This window comes from Vitis riparia, chromosome 11, assembly GCF_004353265.1.
Source record: "Vitis riparia cultivar Riparia Gloire de Montpellier isolate 1030 chromosome 11, EGFV_Vit.rip_1.0, whole genome shotgun sequence".
Taxonomy (NCBI): Eukaryota; Viridiplantae; Streptophyta; class Magnoliopsida; order Vitales; family Vitaceae; genus Vitis; species Vitis riparia.
The window spans coordinates 3,389,670-3,402,750 of NC_048441.1; the positions used below are offsets into that span (position 1 = coordinate 3,389,670).

Sequence of the window (13,081 nt, forward strand, 5' to 3'; positions counted from 1 at the left end):
TGATTTTTTATTTTATTTTTTACTTGGAAAACCCTCACACTAATTGTGGAGATAAAAAAAACCATAAGGTCTAAGACCACTAATCTAAATCCACTATTTGAAATCAAGTTACATAGATTTACCTAATCGTTTTTTTTCCCTAAAGACTTACTCTCCAATACCTACAACTTGATTCACGTCCATGATGCAACAACCTTTTGTTGCTCCCTAGTAGATCCTTCAACCGCTCTAAAGGGATGATGGTCTTCAACCCAAGATTAAAAGAATAATCATTGAATGAGAGATCGGGAATGGTGTGACACTTAAAGCTTTTTCTTTAGGAAACCCTTTCTAAAGAAAATAAGTCTCTCAACAATCTCAATGTGATTCTCTAGGGGTTAACAAAGAGGTATTTATAGGCAAAAACTTGAAGAGTCTCGGTTTTGGAAGGTTTCTCAATTGAAATTGCATGAAAAACTCGGCATAAATTGCATGACTGCGTAGGCCAACTCGTGGACCGCTTGAGTGCCTCGGGCGCTTGAGCAGTGAGGCCCACTTGAGCACTCCAAGCTGCTTGAGTGGTCCTACTCAATTTAAAAATATGATTTTAAATCATTTTAAGTTCAAAACAAAAAATCGATCCTCCTAATGCCTCAAAATAACCTAATTTGCCACAAGTCAATCCTTTTTAGATGTACCTGTGACTTACCGATTGAATGAACAATAATCATTGATCTTCAATGGAAAACAAGTCACTATTGAAAAAGACTTATATGGTCAAATATAAAAAAGAACAAAATTATCAATATATAAACAAGACTCGATGTCCTAACATAATATTATTTTAAACTATTGATTGGGGTTTTATATTGATAACATATTCTAAAATAAATAAATAATTAATTAAAAAAAAAAAAGAAACAAGAAGAGAATAAATTAGAATGCTCATAGGAGTTAGAAAAAAAATTACATTATTATAGATGATCATTCACAAGTTCTCAAAATATAATAAATTCTCATATTTCATTACAGTAACTAAATTATTAAACCTAAAAACTCTAAACATTTGAAAAAAAAATGTAAAAATCAAATTGAAAACAAAATAATATTTAATAAAATATGAAATAAAAAATTATAAAAGAATATTATTTTATTAGAATTTATTTTATGATGTATATTAGGATTTAAAAAAAAAATAGTTTTATAAAATTTAAATAAATTAAAAATTAAAAATAAACATTTTATAAAATCTATTTAATATCCGTACTTTTACTTTTCTTTTTATTCTATCTAATCTTTCTTTTTTTTTTTCTCATATAAAATTATTTTCTTATGAGGGAAAACTTGCATTTTTTTTTTATCTTTTTAAATTCTTAAATATTAGGGAAATTTTCATTTTTAAATTTGAGGGGGCATGTGTCACCCCCACCCCAATGGTGGCTCCACCCTTGCTACCTACTATCATCTCCCAAAAGTCTTTGTTAAAAGAAGACTTGGTCAATGTAAGAAAAAGAAGAAGACCCAAGTCAATGTTGTTAGGTTTGTCCTTTTACAATGACATTTTACATTTTGGTTTGATGGGAGAAAAAGAAAAAAAAAAAAAAAGACATAATAAAAAAATTATTTAAAGTTTTTTAATCAGACATAATAAAAAAGACCAAAAGTTTTTAAATTAAAAAGAAAAAGAAAAAAGAAAAAAATTATGGCTATTAGATTTTAGTATAAATTTTAAAAATAAACAATTTTTAAATTTTTATTTATTTATTTACAAGTCACATAAATTTTATTCAGAAGATATTTTCAAGACTTGGATCCATATTCTACATCTTTGCCCCTGGACACTTACCATCAACCAAGATTTTGAAAACCGCTAAGTTTCAAACTTCTACAAAGATGAACATGAAATTAACTTGAATAAATTCCAAAATTTTATGTTCGGGAAGCAGTTGATCAACATCAACAAAATAGCCCAAAATGGAGGACAAAAAAATAGACAACAAATCACCCCACCCCATCCCATCCCATCCCATCCCAAGGGAATCAACACTAAACTAACACATTGTTAGCCTCCTACTCTGCCAGTTCCCTTCCTCCCCAGGACAAGGAAAGCAATGCAGCACTTTACAACAGTGTCACCTATACCAGAAATGGAGATGGAGCCAGGGGGTCGAACGCGAACGCCTAAGTGTTGATCCGACCAAAGAATTAGAATCAAATAGTCGGGTAGTTGGAGAAAAGAAACATCAAGTTATCTACTGCTTCTGGGTAGAACTTCCTTGCAAACAAGTAGCATGGCCGCCGCATTCCATTCCATAGACAAGGCCTCACCTGCCGTTCCTTCTGCAGGAGCAAAACAATATTATTTTTTTTTAGTACTTTTGAACATATTTCAACTTGGATGGTAAATCAAGCACTGTCAATAAAAAGCTTACCCTTTCATCACTCGTAACGTGCACACTTACATCTATGGACTGCATAAAAGAACGCCGTCAATGTGTCAAAAATCAAATTTCATGGCATAAGATAAAACCAGCTGTGAATTTATAATGCAAAGGACTCCAATATATGTGTCACAGCATCTCTGATACACCCTTCCCACTTTTTGGGATCATGGATAACATCGTCTGATAAGTGTCCCAATGAACTTGGAAGGGTTGAAACAAAGATGGGCTTAACCCTTCCAACACACCCAAAAGTATGATATAGCACTATAGCAATTCAATGCATACACTGACAAGACAGCTAAAAAAGGATAGTAAGACACAAGCATACCGTGATATTTTTCAGAAGCTCATAATTAACATCCTGAGCCCTGTATGATTTTGGATGCCACTTTGCTTCAGACCAGTCAACATGTGTAACTGACCAGTTTGCAATGCCACCTGGATCAATTATCTGACAAATAGATGAAAGAACCATATTCAGTTGGGAATGATGAGACTAGAGCAGAGCCAAAAGATATAATACCAAGGAACAAATGGTATATCTCACATGGAAAAAGGTCGGTAAGTAGTGTTCATCAGCAATGCAATTGCGCCCTTCAAGACCTGGCTGTAGTAATGAGAACAACCAACACATCATTCATGGGGGTGTTGAACTGGATTACAATTCCATACTTTCCAAAATCCAGAACATATACAAGTCCAGCATGTACTCTGCATAATCCGTATAGTACAACAATCCATAGATAGAATTCTCAAACCAAATTTTATTCTACTTGTTAAGCTACCAACACTAAAAGCTTAAAAGAAAATGTGTGGCCCCATACCCACATGCAGAGAGATGAATTAGCAGATACAAGATATAGATAAATAGATATGAGAATTAACAGGAGAGATTTGAATTTGAGATCTCTAGTTGACCATTTGATACCATATTAAGACTTCATTTGGAATAGCTTTCTGTTTTTTGCTTTAACTAGAAGCTGAAGTCGAAGCCAAATCACAATTTTTTTAAAAGGACAATATTGGTATTATAAAAGTTTCATTAAACATTAAAAAACTTTGTGCTTAAGCCAAAATAGATCTTCCTACAAAAAGCAATATTTTCCTAGCTTTCATATTAAGCTCTTTTTAAGCCATAAATTCTTTGAAAAAAATTAGCCAAATGGATATAGAAGATCTTATTGAGCTTAAAAAGGAGTTTTTAGCTCCTCAAAAGTCAATCCAAATAGGACCTGGGTTGTTAGTATATAAGCCTACATTGTATACTAAGCTAACACATTTATTATTCCAAATCGAATACATACAACAGTCCAGTGTATCCTCGATATTTTACAAATATTACCCCACTCTCTAGTCCTTCCAGTCAAACCCATTGGCATCTAATTATTTCAAGTTTGCAAATGCCACTACTGGTTACCATCAGTATAAAAGTGATGCCAACATATGTAAATATACTTATATCAGGAATCTAATCATCAGAACTATAGTCACAACAAGAAGTAACAATAAGGGAAATATTATAAAAACATCTAAAGAGATTAGAAGCACAGTTTGCAGTACAATAAAATATTAAACGACGAACAAGATAGGCAATATCAACAAATTCAGAACTAAGATACCTTACAGTAATCCTTGAATTTTGAGTAGTAAAGATTGTCAGCCATAACTATCAAAGCATGCTGCCGCTTCATTGAAAACCACTGCATGAATTTATTAAATAAAATAAGATGCCAGGTGAGGCAAAAATTGAGTATTCTGCATTTTGATATTATCACAACCACTCAAACTTGTTATCAGGAGAATAAGGGGGAAAGGAAACTCTTGCAGCAGAACAAAACAGGGAATCGCCTATTTTGACCTATTGAAAAAAGAACAAATGACATAGGAACCCAAATTTCAAAGGCTAAAACACCGAATAGATATTCACAACTTCAGTGTTATAATAGCTCGGTGTCAAAACTAACATTAATTTGCATTCATAGGCCCTGCCAAGTGTCTCAAATTGATTTAGAAGCTATACAATGTTGAAAATGCAATCCCTTCCCCTAATGTTGGGAAGGAAAGGAATATCATCAAAGAAAATAGCTCTATTGTCCAAATAACTTTCATCAAAGTGAACATAAACACATCAAGTTTTCTACTGACTCACAAACAAATGCAAGGCCTCTGATAATACATGAGATTATACCTGTGCGCCCTTTCTAAAGTCACTCATCTCAATTTCCGGTAACATATGTTCTGAATATCTGCCATTTCCATGTGGACCAGGATCCTCAAAGCTGGGAACAAGAAAGGGGTGTGCATCAGTAATATGCAAAACAGAAATTTCATCCCGATAAATTTTGCAATATACAAAAAAGATTAAACCAAAAGGGCCATTGGAGTGCACATGTTTAATGTTAATTCTTGTATCGACCCAAACAACAAAAGCAACAATAGGGATACATCCTTTAATAAGAACATTGAGTTTACCTGTCAACGTAGCTTATATTTGTGTACATGAGATAGTTGTACACATGATCAAATCTATACAGTGGTACACAACTGCAATGCAAGAAGAAAATAAATCAGAAACTATTAGCAGCATAAGCGATCAAAAGTCAGCAAAAATAAACCAACTAAAAGTAACTGTACAGTCCAATCACCTATCAGAAAGTAACACAAAATGCTGATTATCAGGGTCTTTCAGAGCATGTGCCAAAAGCCTTTTCTCTGCATCGACCATTGAAATTTTTCCCCATATTACCTAACATTAATTAACATACATACTTATTATCATTAATGAACATACATACAATAAGCTGATGACTAGATCACAAGTTGTCGATGATAATAATAGCAATAATAATAACATAAACAGCAACATAGTAAAAGAAAAAAATAGTTTTTATACCAAAATAGTAACAAGAATTACAAAAAAGATCATTTCCACAATATTTTGACCATGCAATAATTTAAACACATGTCAATACACAAATGATATTAGGAGAACTAATAGTTCCCATGTCAAAGCAGTAAAAGAATAAAAATAACAAAAATGGTTTTCCTAATATTTTTTTGTCATTCAATCATTTTGGTCATGTTTGTAGAAGGGAATATGCTTGTTCAGAGGCATCAACTATATCTAGACTAATTGAAACAAAATAAAATGAGAAACTACTTTGCCTTGGCTAAGAAAATGAAGTGAACTTGGCTATGACCACCATGCATCATTTTCAATTAAGAATTACTGCTTTACCAAGAAGCCAAGTATTAAAATTTTCAATTAAAAAGGTATATATAAATATGGTAAAACTCAGAGCTATCCTCATATCAAGGAAGCTAGAACTAACCAAAGAAAATGAAAATTAGCAGGTCAGTAAGAAATATGGTAGGATGCAAAGTTCACCAAGATCATAAGAAAAGAGTATTGATGCAAAAATGGAAGTGATAGAGGAGTTTTGGAAAAATCCTAAGAGGAAAAGATAGGAAAGTCCAAGGTATCAGAAGAAATCTAAACAACAAGCATCAAATTTTAAATATGGAAGTTAGGTTCTGGCCCCATAGTCCCTGTTTCAAATTTGGAAAGGAAACATGTCTTTCCAAACCAAATTCCACCAAAAAATGAATAAATTAAAGCAGAATTACAATCCCCATAGGCACAAAAATGAAGTTTGTACAGGAGCTGAAGTTAAGCAGGTGCAGAAAGCAGGAAGAATGTATTATTTGGAGCCATAGACTTCAACAGACACAGACATAGGTACAAGCATGGATATATTGTACCATTCAAGCATAGAAGGAAATGAGATCTTATTTGTATCTAAACATGGTATAATAACCATATTCCATCTTTCACCTGCTGAGTATATTATCAATGACTGGGCAAAATAATTGAACACCCAATCAACCATGTGTACAAAGGAGTTAAGCTCTTGTTCAAAGAGATACCAGATTGGCCTAAGGGGATCTCTATTATTCAATTTCTTTGTCATTCTTTATATTTTTTATTTTTCCAATTATGTGGATTCCATTGATGGATGCATAGGGAAACCATGGCTATCTCCAATCAAGAATTGAAAACCTCAACCAAGACAGAGGTTCCTTTCTAAATTACCCAAATAAATAAATAAAAATAATAAAATAAAATAAAAATTGATCATCATTAATGCATATAACCTGATCAATTGTAAGAATACAAAACATATTAAGAAAACTTGACTTCAAGCACCTTATTAAACACACATTTTAAACTGAAAAATGAACCTTGAATGAAACAAGAAGTAAAATGTTCAAGGACCTTTTCACTGTGGATGTCTTGATTGACAAAATAACGGCTCACATGTATGGGCCTCTCCTTAGAGGCATGCACATACACTGAAAATCTGCCCTCATGGCCCTGCCAAAGTAGATTAAAACATTAGCTCGAATGGTAAAAAACTAAACTACAGATAGAACAGATCATGCAAAATAGAAACTGATCTCAGCATAATGATATTCTGTGTTTCTATTCACAAGGTTAATAAAAAACTAAACCACCAATGGAACAGAACATAAGTAGCCCATTAAGGGTTTCACATCTGTGATTCTAGTGATATTTTCCTTCCTATTTGCCCATTTTATTAGCATATTTTTCAACCATGTATAATTAGTTTAAGAATTTCCTATTGATCATTATAATACTGGTTCACATAGTTTAGCATGGGTTTTATGAGGTTGCAGTTGGATTAGTTATTTAGCACACCTCTGAAAGTAACAAAATAAAATTGTTAGATGCTTTGTACACTTTGTCTCATTGACTAGATTTTTATTTTTAAAACTATAAATCCTCAATTGAAACTTTATTCAGGGACAAACATAATCTAAATCAATTTCTACCGACCATCAAAAAGTAAATGCTTAAAATGCACTAAAATAGTAAATCATGTAAAATAAAGAAATATTCAATTTGTGGTGTTCCAGGAGCAGATTATGTCATCCCACAGAAAAACTTCCTCCCAAACTGAGAATACAGTCATGCTCCTATGGATTACCAAAGCTTGACTTTGATTGCTACATGTAGTTTCCATCTTCTCTAGCAGGCAGCTAGCCACAATGTTATGACTTGGTTCTTACTGAATCAATTTGTCTCACGTACTAAAACTTCTTTGAGGAGACATATCCATCGGCAATTCATTAAATGAACTTACTAGGACTACATAGCAGCACATATGGCAAATATAATCATCTTGCCAATTATCTCTGATATCATAATAAGCATATCAAAACCTAAGTGGCCATTGTGCATTAAAATTAGCAGTTTACTGGCCCATCTCCTCATGAGAGAGTTATGCCTTCCTGGTTAGCCATTTTCCAACACATAAAATCCCTTGAGTTCCTTGACTGGTGTACCAATATGCTGATCTCATTCCAACTTGATTGTTCAATTTGATAGCTAGGGTTCCCTCACCATCAAGGGCAAAAATCTCAGGATGAAAAACAAACATTATGCATGGTTTCTCTAGATACCAATCTAATGTGTGATGGCCAATTCCTCTTAACCACATCATCATGCTCAGCAACTAAATCTGTAATCATAGTGCCCTTACTAATACATCAGTACCTTTAAGAAGACAATGCATCTTCTGGTGAAGGTTTTGAAGTATTTCATTGGCTTGCCACTATATTCATGCATGATTCAGATTTACAGAAAGCTAAATCAGATTTTTCAACCTAATAGCTATAATCTTTAACTTTCTAGACTTCTAACCATGTTCCTAGTTAAGATTCCTCTTTACTATGCTAAACGAATCACAGAGATCTTAAGATTCTCTGTTTCCTTGAGATCAAGAATTCCTACCTTTGAATCCAAACCATGTTAAATTGGCCCAAACTTTTCAGTCTCCAAATATATTCATATTGCTGGGGTTTTGATGCAGGAATAAGTCTAATCATCCTGATGCAAATTGTGGGTTGTGAAAGCATCCTAAAATTCAATCAGCAATATAACACCATAGAAGGCCTTTGATGAATGCATAATGAACAAACATGAACTAGCAATAATCCTTTCACCAAAAAGGTAGACTTGAACACAAGAAAGGGGGAAAACTAGAACAGAATATTCCTTGTTCTCTAGATATCTTAGTTTATTATGCTGTATTTATTAACAAATAAGACTTTCTGCTAAAAGATTTCACAGCACCTAAACTCAGAATCCAGTCATTTTCACTCAAATATACTTTCTCTGCACTGGAAATGGCAGCTAAATTCAGAATCCACTCCTTTTAACTCAGATGGGCCTTGTATGCACTGGTCCATCAAAATTTTCAGTTAAATGGGATTAGTCAAATCTTATTTATCTTGACAGACCCCTTAAAATAGGAATAAATACAACCTACCTCACACAGGAATTCTAATAACTAGAACTGTTTACCAACAATCAACAATAAAAATACAGCTCCAAATATATGAAAACATAGTACAAGTTTAAGAGTGTTAGAATAGAAACTATGGAATTTGAATTTTGGATGCACATGTCCAAATCACACAAACCACATGAATAAGATAAATTTTATGCAGGACCTCCATCAGAATTGTAATGAGATTTTAGAGAGTATCACTCTCCCTATGCAGGAAAGGTTTCTTAGACCACGAAAGCAATAGTTGACAAAAAATATAGTGTTTAAATTAGGTTATGCATATTTGATATAGTGTCAGAACAAAAAGATGATTAATCAAAGTAGAAATGAAACTTACATGGAAGAACTTATCCCACAACATCTCAAAAGGTAATGAACCCCGAGTTAAGAACATGAAAGCAAGTTTCGGGTTCCTTGATTGAGTAGGAGGCATACTCAAGATTTCTTTAATTACAACACGAGATGCAATCTCTGCATCTGTATATTCCCTTGCAGGAATAGGTGGAAGCCAATCAGTAAAAGCCTTGCAACCTCTAGAAGAAAATACATAGCAGGCAGAATGGCTCTGTGGTGGATAAACATAAGCACAAATTAGCAGCATGCTGACCAATGATACCAAGACAATGATCCACATGGGCCTCTTCATAGGAGGGCGATGCCGAGACCCAGGCATGATCTGCATATCTCCCATGCCTAGATGCCACGCTGAAGGTGTGTATCTCTAGAACAAACACATCATAACTTTACAACATAACAAATTTCTTCCCAAGGTCATCCACCATACTAAAAAAAATTGAGTCTTTTAACAGTCAACCACCTTAGCCTTCAATCAATGGATGTATGCAGAAACTGAAACTGTCAAGGAAAAAACACAAGTCAATCAGCAAGACAAACCAACATTATGACCACAATAAAATCTTGATAATTTACCATGCAATATGAAGTCAAGAAAAGTGAGCTCATCAAATGATAGAGAAAGACTGAAATTCAATGAGAGAACTAAGCTTTAATAGAAATACAGGGAAGTGCCTCTCTGATGAGCCAAACCAATGGATCCAATTCTCTCTCCTCCACAGACAATCCCCAAACCTCTAACCAATCATCATAAAAAATAACAATAAAAAAAGCCTTCAAAATGGAATAGAAATCAACCAGTGAAAACCTTTACCCTATGTTTGGTTGCTAAGAAACCAGAGGAAGTGAAAATAACAATTCTCGTGTAATAAGCTGTTTAGGTTTCCAGAAAGAAAAAAACTCAGCTCAACCATGGAAAATGTCTGTATTAGGCACAGTTCAGAGTAGGTTTTGCAAATAATTAAAATCTAGGATGAACGGGAAATCCCATGGCACAACAGCATCCAAATTAAAGAAGACATGAACACAAACATGAAAAATATATGAAAGACCAATACACGAATTCAAGATTCCCAAGCTGCCCAGCTACCAAAACCAAATAATAAAAGTCAAACCAATCCTTTAATGGTTGATAGCAACGAAATCTAACACTCCCATATGTTCAAGTTACCCAAAACGAAGACTTTTCCAAATAGAAACATTCAAAATGTGCCCACTAGTCAATAGCTCCTCTCACCTTTCAAACTGCCATATCCTCTGTTTGGTTGTTGAGAAATTGTGAGAAAAGAAAAGAAAAGAAAATTTTGACTCTTACACTTCCCTTCCATCGCAAATATATGTATATTAAAAAAAATGAAAAAAATATAATAGAAAAACCTTTACCTAACAGACCAACCCAATAGAATTACTTCATTTTTGCTTCCAAAAACCCAAAAAAAAAAAAAAAAATTCAAAATTTTGATCCCTTTCACTTTCCCAGCTTTCCCAGTAAACCCAATAGAAGGAATCAAAACCCAGAAACCCAATTCACAGAACTCTCCAATCCAAACAAGAACACAAACCCAGATTAAAAATGAACCAGCAATACCTGAAAACCAACAGAACCCAGATAGATGAGATCCCTATATTTCAAAAGATCTACAGAGCCCAGTTCCTTGACTAAGTATTCAAGATCTATATCACCACATCCACCACCACCACCACTAAAACGAATAAACACAACACACCGCGTATGTGCGTTATGAGTTTCAAGGTAGAAAATTTGAGAAGACGGACATCACTAAAACTCCATTTCTTTTTTTTTATATTGCCCAAGAAGAAAACGAAGAGAAAATTGAATAATATTGAAAACGATAGACCTAAGCGCTTATGGAAGCGCGTGGCGGGTAAGCAGTTTGGTAAAGCAACCCCATCTTGCCAGGTCCATTTGTACTGCTACTCTGCTTCCTTGTCAACTGCTACCACTTTGGCCTGTAGGAATCATCTACCTACTACAAATTCAAAACCGTCCTGTGACATTAACAAGTATTGGGTAACAAAAATTAATTTTATCTTATAGTAATTGATCTATAACAGGAAATGTTTGGTGCCTTTGCTGTATCAAATCATTTCATTGCACTTCCCCTTTGTCACTTGCTAGTTGAATTTAAACGTAAAGAGTTCCATTTAATTATTTTCTTTAATTATAATCATTAGCCAATCCATTCTCATTTACTTGAGGGAATAAAACATCTTCTTCTTCCATACCATATTAAAGAGTTGAATGCTAAAGGGCCTAAAATGTTTTTATTAAGAGATTTAAAAAATAAATAAATTCTCATCATAAATATTATATTTTAAATTTGGGTGTTTAGTAAAACTTAATACTTATTACTTAATAACTTAAGTTGACTTTAAATTAAATTATAATTAAGTCGTTAACTTAAAACTTATTATTTAATTTGTTTTATAAAATTAACTTAAAATTGATATATTTACATTCATAAATTATAATTAAGGTAAAGAAAATTGAGTAACAATGGACGTCATCGAATAGTAAAAGAGATCATAGAAATAAATAAAAATAAAAAGGTAAAATAAAGATGTGGATTTAAAAATAAATTAATAATTTTTATTTATTATTTAAAGTTGTTTTTTTACTTTAAATCATACCATTAAATTATTTTATCAAAAATACTTAAGTTAATTAATGATTTAAATTGAGTTATTGAACACCCACTTAATTTCTTGTTAATTTTGAACTATTTTGGAATAACTTGATTCTTGAATTAAGTATTTTAGATCGGATTGAATGTGATTTTTAATTTTTATTTTTAAAAATAAAAAAATTATAAATACCAAATTTACCTTATATAATGAACTCTAAAACTTATTTGAAAAACAAATGAATATTTAAAAAAAAATATTATCTCAAATTTTACAAAATAGGGAGCGTGTCATCACGGCCCAACAAGGCGCGTGAGGAAAGAGTTTGCACTTTTTCAGGTTGTGTCAAAACATGATACGCTAATCGTATAATCGACGTAGTAAAAAATCGAATTCACTAAAATACCCCTGGTAAGAATAATCAAGATTGGCGCGTGGACTTATGATTGATTGTAGAGAAGGAAGGTGAAGACCTTCCGTTTCCAGGAAAGTGGAGAAGTCGTGGAGATAAATGACATGAATGCCCTTTTGTGTTAGGAGCAAGCTGAGATGATTAGGTGGTCAAAGTTGTATAGTATTTATGATAAACCTAATTAATATTATGTTAATATGAGCCATCGGATTTGAAAACCTTTTATTCGTCGAACTTCATCATAAAATATTTAATTTAATTTATTTCTTATTTTTATATTTTTTTATATTTTTATTTTTAAAACAAAAAAATAAGCAATTTTTATTTAAAATATAAAAACTTTTGGAAAATGTAATGACTTTTAAATATTCATTAAAAAATTAATATATTAAAAAACTCTTTACAATTGTAGATTTTAAATTTTGTATAAGTATTTTTAAAGATATAAAATAAATGAATAAGAATTACAAATTTTATTTTTAAAAAACAAAATATAGGAAATATATTCCTAAATTTAGAGTCATTTGAAATTATTTAAAAAAATTATTTTTAATGTTTTTTTTTTTTTAAAAAAAAAAAAGCTTTAGAAAACATAGCTAAACCAATCTATATTTTTATTTTATTTTTAAAAATGGGTGACAACGATGCATTGTTTTTTTAAAATTATTTTTTATTTATTTTATTTTTAAAAATTATTTCTAAATAATAACAACTAAACAGTATTAAAAAATTTTTTAAAATAGTTTTTGGTCAATGTCAAAACAGGCTCTTAATTTTAAAAAAAAATATATAGAATTAAAATTCAACACGTCAGTCGCTGCGAAATTACAGACGTGAAGCCAGGATGAGAAGACACCGACAATATCGTTATG

General features: G+C 32.1%; 1 protein-coding gene across 3 annotated transcripts; it reads right to left on the reverse strand.

Annotated features, from left to right (window-relative positions):
• Nucleotides 1-1,854: 1,854 nt before the first annotated feature.
• LOC117925346 (glycosyltransferase BC10-like) lies at nucleotides 1,855-10,934 on the reverse strand. Of its 3 annotated transcripts, none has more exons than XM_034844342.1 (11): nucleotides 10,740-10,934; nucleotides 9,135-9,652; nucleotides 6,700-6,798; nucleotides 5,069-5,169; nucleotides 4,896-4,967; nucleotides 4,612-4,702; nucleotides 4,043-4,123; nucleotides 2,971-3,030; nucleotides 2,752-2,874; nucleotides 2,412-2,450; nucleotides 1,855-2,319 (listed from the first exon to the last, which is right to left on the reverse strand). In XM_034844342.1, the coding sequence occupies exons 2-11, from the start codon at nucleotides 9,486-9,488 to the stop codon at nucleotides 2,191-2,193; spliced, it is 1,149 nt and encodes a 382-aa protein (XP_034700233.1). In that variant the 5' UTR covers nucleotides 9,489-9,652; nucleotides 10,740-10,934; the 3' UTR covers nucleotides 1,855-2,190. The 3 variants fall into 3 exon arrangements, with proteins under 3 accessions (XP_034700233.1, XP_034700236.1, XP_034700234.1); XM_034844345.1 differs by lacking the exon at nucleotides 10,740-10,934 and adding an exon at nucleotides 9,966-10,190; XM_034844343.1 differs by lacking the exon at nucleotides 10,740-10,934 and adding an exon at nucleotides 9,728-9,937.
• Nucleotides 10,935-13,081: the final 2,147 nt, after the last annotated feature.

Bases quoted from the DNA above. Each gene is read 5' to 3' on its own strand.
- LOC117925346 (XM_034844342.1), bottom strand. From the start codon at position 9,488: ATGGGAGATATGCAGATCATGCCTGGGTCTCGGCATCGCCCTCCTATG. The intron at 6,799-9,134 runs GTAAGTTTCATT...CTACTTTGGCAG, and splicing joins TGTGGGATAAGTTCTTCCAT to GGCCATGAGGGCAGATTTTC. The intron at 3,031-4,042 runs GTATCTTAGTTC...TCATTACTACAG, and splicing joins AATTCAAGGATTACTGTAAG to CCAGGTCTTGAAGGGCGCAA.